At 38.9% G+C, this 18042-nt stretch overlaps 1 protein-coding gene across 1 annotated transcript; it reads right to left on the bottom strand.

The window, feature by feature from the left end:
• Nucleotides 1-1212: 1212 nt before the first annotated feature.
• On the bottom strand, nt 1213-17623 carry Pde6h (phosphodiesterase 6H). Its single transcript, XM_046436175.2, has 4 exons — nt 17288-17623; nt 5565-5741; nt 4491-4531; nt 1213-2208 (listed from the first exon to the last, which is right to left on the bottom strand). Exons 2-4 carry the CDS (start codon nt 5696-5698, stop codon nt 2132-2134), a joined length of 252 nt encoding a protein of 83 aa, XP_046292131.1. The 5' UTR covers nt 5699-5741; nt 17288-17623; the 3' UTR covers nt 1213-2131.
• Nucleotides 17624-18042: the final 419 nt, after the last annotated feature.

Raw genomic sequence — 18042 nt, 5'->3', positions numbered from 1 at the left:
TGAAATGTTAGCCACTTTTCTCACATATTTTATTGGGAAGCAAATTGATTGACTAATAGAGGCAGCAACATAAGAATTATCTAATTTCTAATGTGCGAAATTGTAGGCTAGGACTTCCTTGTGTTTTCAAAATATAAGAATCACCTGGGACCCTTATTAATAATAGTTGATTTTAAGATCCCTCCCTTGGAGATTTTTATACGGAAAATCTTGAGTTGGACCCAAATTTTGTATGCTTTTCACAAGCAATCCTCAATGATTTGTATTATCAGGAAGGTGTCTGAAGATTTTTTAAAATTCTCCAAACTCTAAAATTTTGTGATGAATTAACTTCTGATATACTTACAAAATTGAAATGAACTCATACTATTGGTATCAAAGCATCCACATCAGACAAAAGCATGGATATGTTCCTTTGGGTGCATGCTGTTTTGTCAACATTATTGTTTCACATTTAGAAAAACATTTTCAAAGTAATCAAAATGCAGATCAGACTCTCATCCAGCCACAGAAGAACCTAGACCTTCTAGACTAAGAGACAGCCTGGGTTGAACAAGTGGTGACTGAAGTCATTGGCTAAGAAACGCAGCTGACTTGAAGGGGTAGGGTCAGCTTTTGCAGGAGGGACAGAAAATAGGTGCCTGGGTGGAGGCAGGAGTTCCTGCTGAAGGAGGAAGCACACTTGCCACTATGCCTCTGTGCATGTCATTGTTCCACTTTTTAATTTATATCTTCCTTTTTATTTTGTACTTCTAATTTTCTGCTCAATAAGTCCTTTGGTCAATTGTGTAAAATAAATAATATAAAATCAATAGCAAAAGTAATTCTCTGGACTACTGAGTCCCTCTAATTCTCTTGCTTAGATCCTGAGGCCCTAAAAAATCACAGAATTTATTGTTACCGTGAACCTCAGTTTATCAAATTCAAGCAAACTGGAGAGTCCAAAGGGTGGGGTCTTTGCCCAAAATTACAGTGCAACTTACTGGTAGATTCAGGACTAGAATCTCTCTATCTTCTCTTTCACCCTTCTTTTTTCAGTTAATTTACTCTTTTTTTTTAAACCACAGATTATGAAACTGAAATGAAGAAATCCATACTGTTAGTACTAAGGCATCCAAGTCAGACAGAGGCAGTATTCAAATTGCACAAGCGCCTTGAAAGTATTGGGAAAAGATAACTATGTGCACATTCCATTTGACACAACCTTAGAGGTGAAGCAAATCTTCATTTTATTTGGAGGGTTCAACTATCTGTACTTTGCATCTATAGCATATAAAGCTTTTAAACGAATGGTTTAAAAGTGATTTATTATAAATGTACAGAAATCCAGCCGATGCATATACAAATAAGCTGTGACTCTCACCTTAAGCCATTGGACAGAATAATTCCACCAAAGGGAGGCTACAAATAGGAACTTTCCCAAAACAGAGCACTAAAAAGTAGACTCATGTTGTCAGAGTTGTGAGTTTAAGTGTCCAGTCTTCAACTATCGTAGAATTATACAATTCACAGCTACATGGGACCTCAGGATAGCCTAATTCAATAAAATATAGACCAAGAAAGTGAAATTGACAAAGCAGAACTATGACTTGAATCTTAATCTTGTGCTCTTTCACAAGCACCATGTACCTATTTCCACATGACTGTGCCTTCTTTGTTTAATTGGTTCTCAGAACAGGTCATCAAGTATTTGTATGCAGTATTTAGTACAATTTCACCATAAGATTCAAGGTAAATGTCTCCTTTCTTAAATAAGAAGGGGCGAAGAATGACATGCTATCTTAAAATTCTACTACTAATTACAATGAATGCCAAGCAAATTAGATTTGAGAAACTTACACATAAAACAAAATGTACAGAAGTATTGATGACTTCTAATCAGTTGATAGAAAGGGTGGTAAGTTTAAAATGACCCAACAAAAGTAGGTTTTCAATCACACTCCTAGCTGAGCTATGGGCTGCAAGAGAGATTCTGACACCAAGAGAACTCTTGGTAACTGATGGAAAATGACCACAGAAGCCCAAGAAACTCCTTCTAAATACTGAATTTTAAGCCTCTGTCAGAACAATAGAGCAAAAGCAGTCAATTTTACAGCAGATATTGTTGAGCGTTGGCAGAACCTCTGGTGCTTTAGATAATCCCGAACTGGGCAAGCTCATGCAGTTCTAGGTGGCTGAATGCCTCCCAAGGACAAATCACCGTGATATCTGCGAGAGATGAAAGAAGAATATGTAAGCCAACCTCATCCACTGTGTGTGTGTGTGTGTGTGTGTGTGTGTGTGTGTAAGAGAGCCTCTTCCTCGCAAGGAAGGAGAGCCTCTTCCACGCAAAGGATACCCTTCAGGCAGAGACACCTTTCTCCTCCCTCCGCCCCCTGGCTACTGGGAAGCTATCCAGACTGGCCCTATAGCCCAGGAAGAATCCCATCAATTGCACAATTATTGTCCCCACCTCTGCTGCCCCCACTGCCCTGGTATCTCTGTTGGTTTCATTCTGTATCCTCTTTGGGAAGGTGACAATGGCTTGACTGGAGTACACTGTGGGTTATGGCTCACTGAGTCTCCCTAAACTTCAACTACCATGGAGAAAGCAGAAGTGGAATTCTAGTCAGGTCGAAGATTAAAAAGGGAATTGGGAGCACTGTAAATCCCCGGGGTCTGAGAATCAGTGGTCTTACTCCTACCCAAATGGGTTCCTTGTGTTTCTCTGACTCACTCTTCAGTTCCTCTACATTTTGAAACGTCTATATCAAATCACATACTGACAGGCAATCTCAAGGCATCATCTAATTCAGCTGCTTGTTTCAGATATTACTATCCCCCATTACAAAGAAGCTGGCTTATACCCAGAGTAAACAATTAGCAATCAATCAATCAATCAATAAAACCAGTTATATATATGGGACTAGAACCAGGTCAAAGACCTCAGATCTTCCTTCAGAATAAATCTGTTTACATTGTTCCAAATGTGTCAGGAGTTTAAGCCTGTCTTCTAGAGCTCAAAGCAAATATGCTGATCTGGCCAAAATACAGAAGCAACTGACCTAGAACAACAAATGACCATTATAAAGTGACTAGAAAATCTATTTGTGATCCCAGGAGTGCCACTGAATATAGAATGCAAACACACTGAGTATCTCCTGGTAAGAACACTGACTTCTATGAGAGTCACCAGTTATCAACCATGTTGAATGAGTTCAAAACATATATTCACACAAAAACCTGCACACAAATATAAATATATGTGTGTGTGTGTGTGTGTGTGTGTGCGCGAGAGCGCGCACATAGACAATGGCTTGACTTGTGTACACATGAAAAAAATCAAGTCCTTCAATAGGCTAAATAAACTGTGGTATGTTCATACAATGGAATATTATTCAACAATAAAAAGAAATGAGCTGTCAAGCCACATAAAGCCATGGATGAACCTTAAGCTAATATTGATAAGTGACAGAAGCCAGTGTGAAAAAACTTTATACTGTAAGATTCTAACTATATGACATCCTGGAAAAGGCAAAAGTAAGATAAAAATATTTGTGGTTGTCAGGAGTTTGGGAGGAAGGAGAGAGAGATGAGCAGTTGGAACACAGGGGTTGTTTAGGGCAGTGAAACTATGGTACAATAATGGTGGGTACACAACTATTATGTATTAATTAAAACACTTAAAATCATACAAGGAATTAGCCCAAAGCTATGTAAGCCCCAGACTCTGATTAATATGATAATAATGTATCAGTATTGGCTCATCAACTATAACACTCGTGTCACACTGCAAGATGCTAACAATAGGGGAACTGTGCATGAGGGGAAAGAGAAAAGTGGAATAGAAGAAGTCTCTGGACTTTCTACTTGATTTTTCTCTAAATCTAAAATTTCTATAAGAAATAAAATCTATTAATTTTTTAAAATAGGATGGCATACACTTCCTGGGGTACATTAGTTACGATCATTATCCAGAGAGTGAAAATATTCTAGCCAATTTAAAAAGTTGTATTGGATGCCTCCTGCATGCAGGGTCCTGTTCTTGGTGCTAGAGGATGTGCAAGAAGAGGAAGTTGCTAAGGAGTGGTTTGCCTGGTTGAGTGGAAAGTTTGTCTTATTTCCAATACCTCACTCTGTGGCCCCACATTGTCACTCAATTCCTCTGTCTCAGATTTCTCTCCTGAAAAGTAAAGTTGGGCTAGACAAACTCTGAGAATCTTTCTACCATGAAAATCTACAATTGCCCATTATATACCTTCAAAGGTTCTTTAATAAAACAAGGGGATTCATTAAACTTTGGGTCTCCTTGATTTCTTTTAGGGTTTTTGTGTCTGGTCACATATGTATTTACTTAGGGGGGTAAATGAAATTCCCACATTTCTATGTCCTCGAAGGTTCTGCTGCCTTAGGTATTCCTTGTAACTCTCAACTGCCCCTTGAGGCCTGAAGTGTGTAAAGAGGAGAAACTCTAAGTGCAAGGTTCTCACTTAGACATGTGAGTGGCTCACCTGTTCCTAGTCCCTCCATGCCTGGAATGTCATCTCCAAACCTAAGTGGAAAGAATAAAAGAAACATTTAGCTGAGTTCAATTAAAAGGATCCTGGAGTCATGCACATGGACAATTTCTTGACTCAAGGGAGAAGAAGAAGCAGCTTAAGGGTTGTATTTGAGAAATTTCTTTCATTCGCATTGAACTGGAGCAAAGTGAATGTCACTCCAGTAGGACTTAGTGCATCTCTGGAGGGAGATTTTTTATCTTCTCTAGAAACTTTAGTCTAAGACATTTGAAAACCAGAAAGAATGACTAAGAGGACAACTTACTTAAGCTTCACTTTGTAAAATAGAAACTGAAATTAGAGAGCACTACTTACAAAAGACCCTTAGATTCAATTCATCTGCCTGTTCACATTCACAAGCATTAACTTAGCATCTGCTATGTGCCCAACATCATGTTAGTCACAGAAAGTTAAGGAAAACAATAAACAAATTTCCTCTGAGGGATTTTAGCCTTGGGGAACAGATGTAAATTAATAAATGCTATACCAAAAAAAAATAAGAAAGAAAGAAAAGTCAAATTATGATAGCTAAATACTAATCATAGAGCAAACATGAAAGTAAGGATAAAGTTTCAGAGTTCAAAAGCAATATGAATAGAGTATTGAATTGAGCTGTGTGTTGACAGGATTTTTTCAAGGAGAGGGAGAGAAAAGAAAGAACTGAAGACATCAAAGTGTAAAACATAAAAATAAATTGTGTTTTTTGGAAACGACCAGTGGTTCAGTATTCCAGTATTAAAGCACAAGGAATGTCAACAAAGGGTGGTCAAGAAAATCCTGGAAGGTCGAATCCAAGGTTATTTTGAGAGGCTCCATTTCACATGATAAGTTTGGCCATGGACCTGCGAACTGGGAGGGGAAGAGTTACAAAACTAAAGACATGACTCAGCAAAGCCTGAGTTAGACAGGAAAACAGAGGGTGGGGTGGAAATTTGTGTAAGTCTGTTCAATATTAGGAGCATTAGTTTCTCAAAACCAGAGTAGTCTTGTGGGAGCAGTAGGCTTTCTTTTTCCTTTTGGTCTTACCCTTTCACACCCTTTTTAGGAGGTTTGCTCTTGAATTGGCGAGTCTGTCTCTGCTTGAACTTGGGAGGCCCTTTGCGTGGGGTGGCAGGAGCTTGGCTTGCCGCTGGAGGAGCCAAAGTAGTATTGTCACTCATTTTGACTGCCCCTGGTCGACTGATGTTTCCCCTGTGGGGCTCTCTGGACAATGAGAGAGAAAAAAAGAAGACTGTTTAAGTAACAAGAATGGTTGTTATTAGATATTCAGTCTAAACCAGGAAAGACAAGCACTTTGAAAAAGAAGTTCAGTATTCTAAATTAACACAAAGGGGGAGAAATGATTATAGTTTAAAGAGATTTTAAAGAAAATATGGTATAACTCAGTGGAGGCATTCAATGTGTAAACTGACAACCAAGAGACTTACAATCTCGAAAATGTAGGTATATGCTGTTCCGAGAGATGAACTGCTCAAGTTCTATGTGAATTCATCGTAATGGTGAACTTGCCCTCCACTACCACCAGTCCCATCATTTGTCGGGGGAGGGAAATGGACTATGTACCATATTGCAGCCTATTACAGCTTTCACGGGCTCCAAACTTTATGAATTCTTCCTGCCAGCTATAAAATAACCTGATTCTAAATGTCTATATTTAATGAGCTCTCTTCCTTTAAATAATTTTTAAAAATTTTTTAGTTATAGTTGGACACAATACCTTTATTTTATTTAATTTTATATGGTGCTGCGGATCTAACTCAGTGCCTCGCACCTGCTAGGTGAGTGCTCTACTACTGAGCCACAACCCCAGCCCCTGTTCCTGTATATCTTTATTTTATCTAATCCTCATGTGACCCAGAAACTTTTCTCTTAGTTCTGGGAGGTGACAGTGTAGCCATCTGGATAGGAGAAACTAATAGACATGGGCATAAATAGTGAACTTAATGCAGGCGATTAAGTAATAAGCTTGCATTTTAACTCCATACCCAGACATTAGGTACTTCAGCCATGATTCTCAGATATCTTCAACATTTTCTCCTATCCATATCATAGACCTGTCCAGTATGGTGTTCCCAGGTTAATTTGGTTACAGACATGGACACTGTCCTTTAAATATAAATCACAGAAAAGTATCCATAAAGACAAATTTTTTTTAAAAAGGTGCTAAGCTTTAGAATGACATTTTTTTTCTTTCTCTATTTCTTTCACAATAATCAACAAAACTTATCCTGAGAAGAAAGATTCTGGAAAGCTCTAAAGAACTTCCAAATAGCCTTAACTTCTTACCCTGAGCCAGCCCCTTCCCTAATCTAGTGCTTGGGGACTTTGTTTGCATGGGATCCCTTACTGTGCCTGCCACAGATTTATGCTAACGTTCTTAGCTCAGCTCTCCCTTACAGTCTTCGGCTCCAGCCAATCATCGCTATTTACCCTACTTACGACTTTGAAAATCAGGTTTAAATTATTATCCTTGCCTCCAAGACATTTTGTCCTTGTTTTCTTTTTTCAATTTCTGTTGTCATTTTCTCAATTTGTTGTCACCCTCAATTTGTTCAATAGAAATGCATTGACTAATCTGTGAGCTGGTGCCAGGATGGTGAATTCGGTCAAGGACCTAAATCACTTGCTCATGCTATGAATCTCGTCTTTATCTCCTGCTGAAGTAGGCCTCATAAGGCTGATTTTCAATTTGAGAACATTTTTGTCATCTCAGAACCTATGACAGAGCCAGATGCACCGCAGTGTGCCATATACATTGTATTGGTCAAGTGAGTGAATAAATTAATAAAGAAGTAGACCTTGGGTGTTCGCATCCTGACCTGAGACTTTTCCATTGGACCACAGGGAAGGCACTAGATGGACTTCACCTCACAAAGCCCTCAGTGGCTTTAGGACATGCACTGCCAGCTCCTCTGATCACCAACTCTCACTCTTGTGCTGTGGGTCCTCTCTAGCCCTGTCAACAGGCAAGGTTTGTGCCTCTCCCAAGTGTGGTTGGGACCATGGGATTCGGTGGTGGGTGGCCAAGGACAGCATTACGTTCAGAGTACCAACAGCAATTGACACATCCTGACTCTGCCAAAGCCACAGGGAAAACTAGAAAACTTCTGACTCAAGATTTTTAGACTCTTCAGTTCTTTCAAAGTAGTAAGAAACCATATGTTTTCCTTCTTTCATCTGGAGAACCTATTAGGATTAGGATGCCCAGGTTTTACAGATAAAAATATAAGGCACCCAAGTTAAATCTGAATTTCAGGCAAATAACAAATTAGTTTTTAATGAAAGTGTATCCCATGTATTTCAATGTTCATAATTATACTAAGAAAATAATTTGTTATTTATCTGGAATTCAAATTTAACTGGGAATTACATTGTTTTCTGGTGACCCTAATTAGAATCCTCTTACTTGAGAGCCAGAGTTTGATAATAGGAAGACTTAAGGTGATCTTGATCTGTCAAATTACCCTTTGGGATAATACAGTGTGAAGACTGTGCTCTTTAAAATCAAACAGATTCAGTTTTAATTCCTTCTTTAAAAAAAAAACACCTGGTTATGTGACCTTGACAAGTTGCATATCCCTCTCTGGACCTCATTCCATTTATAAAATGAATCAAATAACACCTTCCCTTTCAGGTCATGGGGAACATTAAGGGAGATAATGTAAGTAGGTATTAAATACTGATATTAGATTTGGGATTACTAATACTTAGATCTTCCCTTGAAATGTCTAAGGGAATCCTGGAGCTGAATAATCTCAAAACTAGCAACAGTCTCGACTCTTGCTAAACGAGGAGGTTTCATGTTTTTGACCTCCAAAAGTGTCAAGCACATCATTCCTTTGTGAGGCAGAATACTTCCCTGTTTTTACTTCAATATTAGCTCTTCTCCTTTTGAACATTATAAACACGTTCTACAGAAAGAAGTGGATACAAGAGCTCGCTTAGAAGAGAGCTGGGGTTAGGGTCCTTTAGACCCAACACAGCAAAGCTCAGCTGTTTAAAGTTATAGATGATGATCCTCCACAAATTCCAGTGAAAGAAAAGCAATTTCAGAAGGTTCTTGAGACAGACCCTCTGATGCTGCTTTATCATCCCAATTCCCAGTTCCCTTTTCTCAGCAGAGATGTAGGCAGAGAGACAACTCCATTGTTAATAGACTACAGAAGAGTGTAGAGGGAGGCACAAGGGACAGTACTATTTACTCCACTGCAGGGTTTGGGCTTTTGATATCACCCAGGATCCTGCTGAGGCAGGAAAAAAAGCAAATAATTTGGAGGACCAAATAAGACCCAAACAAAAGATATTAAAAAAAAAAATCTAGCAAGTACTTTGCTTCAGAATGGAGCAAACAAGCACTTTAGCCTTAAAGGAAGAAGGCTAAGCCACTGCTGCAACCACGGTCAACCTTGGTGCCCACTCTGCTCACTATTTCCTTATCCTCACACTCTCACAGGGGCCTCTTGGTGCCTGGGCCGAGTTGGCCAGCACACCCTGGGAGTAAAGCACTGTTTGTTCTGTGGTCTTTTAATGGCCTAGATCCCTCCTTTCCCAGAAAACTGTTTGCTGTGAAGCCTCAAGAAGAGGAGGGTCCATTTTGGTTTCCTTCCAAATGAATTCAGTAATCAAGGTTTGCAGTGACCTGTAAGTTTCACCCATTAGCTTGTCACATAGCAGTACAAGGAGGTTTCAGTGTATTTCCTTCATGTTCTCTCCCATTTTCAGCCCCAGCCCCGGTAGAGATTCACAGGTCCAGAATGTTCTCTTCTTCCATTTTTTGTTTGTTTGTTTTAGATTCAGATCAAACCCTCCATTGCCCTTCAGTTAAATCCTCCTCAAACTCCCCAGAAGTTGAGAAATACTCACAGAGCTGCACGTTGCTCCTATAAGCCGTCCAGTTGTCTTCCTCACGATAGACAAAAGAATCTTTGCGTCCTGATTTCTCTCTCCGTAATACCCTCGTGCTACCTAATCCCACCGTCATAAGCTCAGAACACCAACCCAAGGGCAAAGAAGTTGCAAGACGATGGGGTGAGACTGGGACAGGCTTAGGAGTTTTCAGATAATGAGATGGTCTTTAAACAACTGACAGTGCTCTCCCTCCTATTGGTAGGTAGATATTGAATGCACAAACACACACAAAGTATTGATAACCAGGGTAGATATTAAGTTTTTAATTCTATTATCTTTTGTTCTTTTCCATACCCACATTTAGTCCTACCCTATTACTCCTCTCTCTACCCCTCCCTCCCTCTCTCTCTCTCTCTCTCTCTCTCTCACACACACACACACACACAGACACACACACACACAGACACACACGCCTAATTCTTATGGAACGCTAGATAACTGCAGAGAAGAGAGTGAACCTCAGTACTTCCTGCAGCAAAAGGGATTTGATCATGTAAATAGTGCCATTGAAAAACATGTGATATCTGTTCCTTAGTGGAATTACATGTACTTCCCCTGGGAGATGGAAACTTCAAGTTGGGAGTGATATCAAATTCAGTGACATTTAACAGAGAAGAGGCTCAAGTAATAGCTAGGAGTTGTGAGCCAATGAAATTTGTTTGAAAATTGATTGCTCGGTTGTCCATAACCAGAGATTTCAGGGTGCAGGGTCCAGGCTATGATCTATTTCACTGGGACACTTGGCTTAGTCCTCCAATTGCATTTAGTCACTAGTATTAATTTATATGTTACTTCACATGATTTTAAACAGATCTTAGCTTATATGCTAGTAAGCTTACTTGATAAATTCATCATAGAAACACCAGATGATTTATTCAAGACTGCTTATAAAGTTAACAGTGGATCTAAGAGCAAGGACCAAGCTTGGGAACACCTTGCATTCTTCTACTCTACCAACAACAAAACAGACACAACCAAGATGTACATGGGCTGGTCACTTGTAGGCTTTGCTTGTGAATTTTAGTGTGCCTTTCCTAAATTGCTACACATTAGAGAATTGAACTTCATAAGATTTTAAAGAACATCAATTTATCCTTCCTAGGCAGGGAAATATTAATTGGTAGCCTCAAACAGATGACATGAGTAGATAAATAGCTTACGAATTTCTTATATGTGGTCTTTACCAAAATTAGAGCAGTTGTGCCAAGCTGCAAAGTGTTTGTAGTCTGTGTGGGTCCCTCCCTCTCTCCTCTGCGTCTCCATTACCAGTCACATCTTCCTCTGCTCCTACGTACCAGGCACATAGATATTTTGATGCTTGTTTAACAAACTGTCAAATTGTGTTCTCCATTTCCTTCATGAAGAACAGCAATTAATTCTTAAGGGCATTGGGAAGGGCTGTAGGCTGAGTTGTCCAGAATGTTGTCACTTAAAGTGGAACAACATCAGTATCTCCTGCCAGGATTTCTAAAATCCTAGAAAATGCAGGATTTTAGGCCCTACTCCAAATTTATTGAATCTGCATTTCTTGATGCATTTTTACATTCATGAAAGTGCCAGGCTAGATCTATATTCAGGTTTGGATTTACCATTTCTCTGCTATGTGAGAAGATTGCCACTTCTTTGAATCTCAGTTTCCTTATCTGTAAAATGAATGATTTAGAGTGCCAGGATCTTCTTCGTTGTCTCCTATGCCAATACTCTTGAAAGAGATAACCCACAATCATCAGTAATAGCATTTTTAATCCTATTATTATTAATGGAGCAGGTTTGGGGTAGTGGGGGAGTGTCACAATCCTTCTCCCAGAGACCTGTCAAACTAAAAGACCAAACATTTATGTCATAAGCAGAAGGAAACATAGTTCAAGACAATGTGGAGTTCTAAGGAACTGGTCTCTATTTTCTGTCTCCATGGAACATAGCCATTCATTGTTCCCTGTTCTAAGTGGCTGCTTTCTGGTTCTGTCTCTACTACTCCTGGCTGGTACGGAGTCGCAAGGGATTTGAGTAGACTTGCCTATCACTGCCTCTGTTGGGCAGAGGTCTTCTACCAGGTAACTTCACTGGTCACTGACTAGTTTAGTAATGGTTAACTCTTAATCATTTTATCTCTGATCTTAGCAGCCTGATAATGGGACCACATGACTTTAAGCAAGGTAACCAATCACTATGGAATTCCTCTAAAAGTACTTTGGTGGACTAGACATGAAATAAATAAAGCTAATAGGAACTTCACTGAGCAAGGAAAAAGAAGAAGGAGGAGGAGGAGGAGGAGGAGGAGGAGGAGAAAGTGGGGGAGGAAGAAGAAGAAAAAGAAAAGGGAACTAGGTACAATGGAAGATGAATCATAAAAACATTTCACTAAGTAAAAAATATCCACCACCAAAAGGATCTATATTATTTGATTTTATTTATGACACTCTGGAGAGGCAAACTGTAGAGCACTAGAGAACAGATTGGGGTTGCCAAAGGTTGTAGTTGAAGGAGTAATTGACTTCAAAGGCAGAACACAGGAATTTTTTGAGGGATGATGGACTACTGGGTATCTTGATCACAGTGGTAGATGAACAAATCCATGCATTTGTTGGAGCTCATGAGTACACACCACAGAGTAAGTTTTATTACGTGAAAATTTCAAAACTAAATGTAATAAAATATTTTTTTAAAAAGCCTAAGCTCGATATCTTTATAATCATTGGTTCTTGATCCCTCTGACAGATGGGAAACTACTACTCATTATATATAGGAAAGTAATTACCGGCAGGTACTAAGTAATTAAAAAGTTAGCTGTCCTGTAAGCTGCTTACACAAGTGCTAATCTCTAAGCTTTCTTAGTGCTTCTTAAAATACCAGTGAGTAGGAAAACACCTATTAAAGTCACATTTCCTCCACATTTGGAATCTCCTAGCCTGAGCTACCCATTCCAACTTATGCACAGTGAAGACCAGAGAGGAATATTCTAAATGTGGAAGAGGAATGTGCAAGTTAGGTCCTTCTTTCCTTTAATATCTTGTATCTTGATCCTCCAGAACAGCATTATTACTCTTGAAAAAATAATATATTTGATTAAAAATATAATACTCTCTTCCAGAAAATAGAGCAAAAGTTACACTTTCCAACTCATTTTATAAGGCCCATTTTACCTTGATACTAAACCCAAAGTATGAGAGAGAGAGAGAGAGAATGCAATGTATCTCTGAACTTAGATGTAAAAATTCTGAACAAAATATTAACAAATCAAATATATCAATGTGTAAAAAGAATGATCCACCACAACCATGTGAGATTTATTCCAGCTTTACAAGGCTTACTAGCTATTCAAAAATCAAGCAACATAACTGACCAGGCTAAAGAAGAAAAATCTGTCAATTAATGAAGAAAAACCATTTGGCAAAACCCCAAACCTATTCATGATAAAAACTCTTAGCAAACTAGGAATGGGAGACCTTATAAGGAGCAAATATAAAAATCTACAGAAGCACAGTAGAGGGCTGGGGATGTGGCTCAAGCGGTAGCGCACTTGCCTGGCATGCGTGCGGCCCGGGTTCGATCCTCAGCACCACATACAAACAAAGATGTTGTGTCCGCCGAAACTAAAAATAAATAAATAAATATTAAAAAAAAAAGAAGCACAGTAGAGAACTCAGATATAGATTCACACAAATAGATAGGCCCAGTTAATCTTTGACAAAAGCAATTCAATGCAGGAAGACAGCCTGTTCAACAAATGAGCATGGACATTATGGCCATAGATATCCACAGACCAGAACTAATAAGAAGAAGAACCTTAACCTAAGCTTCACACTTTCTGCACCCAAAACTTCACACCCACACCTCCTACTTTGTACAAAATTTAGTTCCAAATGGGCTACAGGTTTAAACGTAAAACTACAAAACCTTTATAAACATTTAGGAACTTGGATTTGGTGAAGAGGATTTAGACTTGTCAGTGAAAGCATAATCAGCAACAGGGAAAAAAATAATCAATTTTGACCTCATAAAAATTAAAAATGTTTGCTGTGTAAAAATCCTGATAGGAGAATTAAAGGACAATTATACTGAGAGACAGTATATGCAATTCATATACCCAACAAGGGACATGTATACAGAAAATAGAAAGTACTCCTAAAACTCCATATGAAAGAGGGGAACAATCCAATTAGAAAATGAACAAAAACATGAATAGACAAAACACAGAAGAGGATGTGTGGATATAGATGACAAATAAGCACATAAAATGTTTACCATAATTATTCACTGGGGAAATGCAAAAATGTGATGGATATTATTATCCCAAGTACATGTATGAAAACATGAATTGGTGTCAATATACTTTGTATACAACCAGAGATATGAAAATTGTGCTCTATATGTGTAATAAGAATTGTAATGCATTCTGCTGTCATATATAAATTTTAAAAAATTAAAAAAAAACCACAATGAGATGTGACCATGTACTTGTAAAAATTAATATAAAAAGAGTCTACTTATTACACTAAATGATGGCAAAGATACAGGGAACTGGGTCATTTATGCATTACAGGTGGAAATATAAAATGGTACAGCCACTGTGGAAAACAGTTTGGCAGGTTTTTCTAAAGCTAAACATGCATTTACTATACAACCTAGTAAGGCACTCTTAGGTATTTATCCAGGGAAGTGAAAAATTAGTTTTACTCAGAAACTGGTACATAAATGCTCGTAACAGCTTTATTCATTCTCCCAAACTAGAGAGTTTCCAAATCTCCTACAATATGTGAATAAACAAACCATGGTACTTTTGTACTATGGAATACTGCCCAGCCATAAAAAGAAACCAAGTACCAATACATGTAACAATTTGGATGCAACTCAGGGGAATTATTCTAAATGGAAAAAAAAGCCAATTTCAAAAGTATGTATGATTCCATTTATATAAGAAAAAATTATAGAGATGGAGAACTGGTTAGGACCGGGCGTGGTGGGAAGTGTACATGACTACAAAAAGTAAAAGAAGAGAATCTTGTGGTTATGGTAGAATTATGTATCTTGATCACGGACACACACACACACACACACACACACACACACAAACACACACACATACGAAATCTGAATAAACCCTGAGAATTGGGCCGATGTCAGTTTTCGAAGTTAATACTGTACACCATTAAGCAAGACTTAGTAAAAGAGAAGTCTCCCTGTATATCTCTTGACAACTTCCTGTGAACCTATCATTATTTCATAATATAGGGTTTAAAAAGTTTATTATTCTAGTGCTTAGCTTTTTTTGAGTTCTTTATATACCCTAGAGATTAGTGCTCTATCTGATGTGTGAGGGGTAAAAATTTGCTCCCAGGCTATAGGTTCTCTGTTCACCTCACAGGTTGTTTTCTTTTCTGAGAAGAAACTTTTTAGTTTGATTCCATCCCATTTATTGATTCTTGGTTATAATTCTTGTGCTATAGGAGTCTTATTAAGGAAGTTGGGGCCTAATCCAACATGATGAAGATTAGAGCCTACTTTTTCTTCTATTAGACAAGAGTCTCTGGTTTACTTCCTACATCCTTGATCCACTTTGAGTTGAGTTTTGTGCATGGTGAGAGATAGGGGTTTAATTTTATTTTGTTGCATATGGATTTCCAGTTTTCCAAGCACCATTTGAAGAGGCTATCTTTTCTCAAAAAAACAAATAACCCAATCAATAAATGGGCCAAGGACCTGAACAGATACTTCTCAGAAGAGGATATACAATCAATCAACAAAAAATGTTCATCATCTCTAGTAATTAGAGAAATGCAAATCAAAACTACTCTAAGATATCATCCAGTCAGAATGGCAGCTATTATGAAGACAAATAACAATAAGTGTTGGCAAGGATGTAGGGGAAAAGGTACACTCATACATTGCTGGTGGGACTGAAAATTGGTGCCACCAATATGGAAAGCAGTATGGAGATTCCTTGGAAATCTGGGAATGGAACCACCATTTGACCCAGCTATCCCTTTCCTCCGTCTATACCCAAAGGACTTAAAATCAGCATACTTCAGGGACACAGCCACATCAGTGTTTATAGCAGCACAATTCACAATATCTAAACTATGGAACCAACCTAGATGCCTTCAGTAGATGAATGGATTAAAAAATGTGGCATACATACACAATGGAATTTTACTCAGCAATAAAAGAGAATAAAATCATGACATTTGCAGGTAAATGGATGGCATTGGAGAAAATAATGCTAAGTGAAATTAGCCAATCCCCAAAAAAACAAATGCTGAATGTTTTCTCTGATATAAGGAGGTTGATTCATAGTGGGGTAGGGAAGGGGAGCATGGGAGGAATAGACAAACTCTAGATAGGGCAGAGGGATGGGAGGGAAAGGAAGGGGGCAGGGGGTTAGCAAGGATAGTGTAATGTGATAGACATCATTATCCAAAGTACATGTATGAAGATACAAATTGGTGTCAACATACTTTATATACAACCAGAGATATGAAAAATTGTGCTGTATGTGTGTAATATGAATTGTAATGCATTCCACTGTCATTTATTTTTAAAAAAATTAATTTTAAAAAAGTTTGTTATTCTTAAGTCCATAAGAAGAAGCCTGTTACAGTTTAGACATGAGGTGTCTCCCAAAAGCTCATGTGTGAGAAAATGCAAGAGATTTCAGAGGTGCACTGATTGTGCTATGAGAACCTTAAGTTAATCAGTGCATTAACTCACTTGAATGGATTAACTGGGTGGAACTGGTAAAGAGTGGCTGAAGGAGATGGGTTCCTGGGGGCAAGACTTTGAGGTATATATTTTGTCTTTGCTGAGCAGAGCTTCCTCTCTCCCCCACCCCGCTTCCTGGTGCCATGTCCTGAGCTTATTTCTTCCCCGACATTCTACTACAATCATGTTCTGCCTCACCTTGAGCCTAGAGCATATATAATTGGCTATCTATGGGAAGGAGACCTCTGAAATCATGTGCCACAAATAAATTTTTCCTCCTTTACATTGTTCTTTTGGGCCTTTTGGTCACAGCAACACATGGCTAACTAAAATAGAAGCACAGCAACTTAAACATAGTAGCAATGAAGTCAATATCTGTGGGAAGCTCTCATTCTCCGTCTACTTCCCTAAAGCCATTCTTCCACCTCAAGCCACTCCTCTGCTTCCTCTGTGGGCATCTCTCGCTTTTTTCCTAAATGTTGAGGTTTCCTAGCACATTTTCCTTTTCCGTTCATTTTTACAGAGACTTGTTGACAGTCTACTATGTAAGAAGCCAATGTTCCAGTCCCTGGGACAACAGGGAACATAACAAGGTCTCTGCCCTCACAGAGATCACATTCCTGTGGAGAAATGGATAATAAACAGAAAAAAAATACATAAAATATATAGAAATGTTATATACTGTAAATAAAAATAAGTCTGATGATCAGATCAAGGCACTATTTTAGGTAGAATGGCTAGAGAAGATCTCTCAGAGGGACTGGCACTTGATCACTATGATTATCTGTGGTGAAAGAATTCCTGTAGAGTAACTCCTAAAGTAGGAGCCTGTTTCTCATGAAAGGATTGGCAAGGGAGCAGGATACTAGAATGAAGAGGACAATGGCTAAGTATAGGAAATGAGTTTACAGTTTTGCCACGGGCCAGATCATAAGTATATCAGTTATCAGATGCTGCACAGAGTACCCCAAAATTTATCAGTTTCTAACACACTTGTTATTTCACAGGTTTTTGTTATCATTTTTTTCCTGATACTTGAGATTGAACCCAGGGGTGCTGTACCACTGTGCTACATCCCCAGTCCAGTATTTTTATTTTGGGACAGGGTCTTGCTAAGTTGCTGAGCTTGGCCTGGAACTTACCATCCTCCTGCTTCAATCTCTTGAGTCACTGGAATTAGATGTGCATCACGATATCTAAGGCTCAATCCAGGAGCAGCTTAGTTGTCTGGTTCCTGCTCAGGATCTCTCATGAAATTGCTGCCAAGCTATCAGCTGGGGCTGTCATCACGTGGAGCTAGAAGATTCACTTCTGGGATGGCTCACTCTTGTGGCTTTGGCAGAAAACCTAGGTTCCTCACCATGCAGACCACTCCATACAAGGTTTGAGTGTCATTGCGAGATGGTTCCCAGCTTCCCACAGTACAAGTGAGCTAAAGGAGCTCAAGAGAGGAGACACAATGCCTTTTTGTAACAGCCTCAGAAGCCACACACAATCTCTTCTTCCATATTCTATTGGTCACACAGACCCACCCTGATACCATGTGATCAGGGCTGAATAACAGGATCAGTGGGGCTGTCTTGGGGGGCAGTTACCACAGTGTGGCAACCATGGGACTTCCAATTATTACAAATGGATGGAAGGTCCCTAGATGTTTGAAAGCCATGTGATGGTGAGTGTGCTTCTTACTCTGACTGCTATGAGAACAGTGTGTTAGAGAGGGCTATTGTGGAAATGGAAATAAGGAGGTTGTTGTAAAGATCCAGCAGAGGCACGATGAAGGGAGGACCAGGGTACTAGCAAAGGAGGAAATGAGTCATCAGCAGGTAACACATTGAAAGTAGAGCTAACAGGATTTCCTCAAGCTGTCTAACTGCTCCTTCCAGACTCTCTGAGT

The sequence above is a fragment of the Marmota monax genome, unplaced genomic scaffold (assembly GCF_021218885.2).
Source record: "Marmota monax isolate L192 unplaced genomic scaffold, Marmota_monax_Labrador192_F-V1.1 WCK01_AAM20220418_F8-fsc00012, whole genome shotgun sequence".
NCBI lineage: Eukaryota > Metazoa > Chordata > Mammalia > Rodentia > Sciuridae > Marmota > Marmota monax.
This window is presented reverse-complemented; position numbering and strand designations above follow the sequence as displayed.

What these genes read in the sequence shown, in the direction of transcription:
- Pde6h (XM_046436175.2), bottom strand. Translation starts at nt 5,698, where the DNA reads ATGAGTGACAATACTACTTTGGCTCCTCCAGCGGCAAGCCAAGCTCCT. An exon ending in CCTAAAAAGGGTGTGAAAGG is followed by an intron (nt 4,532 to 5,564) that starts GTAAGACCAAAA and finishes CTTTCCACTTAG; the next exon opens with GTTTGGAGATGACATTCCAG. An exon ending in CATGGAGGGACTAGGAACAG is followed by an intron (nt 2,209 to 4,490) that starts GTGAGCCACTCA and finishes CATCTCTCGCAG; the next exon opens with ATATCACGGTGATTTGTCCT.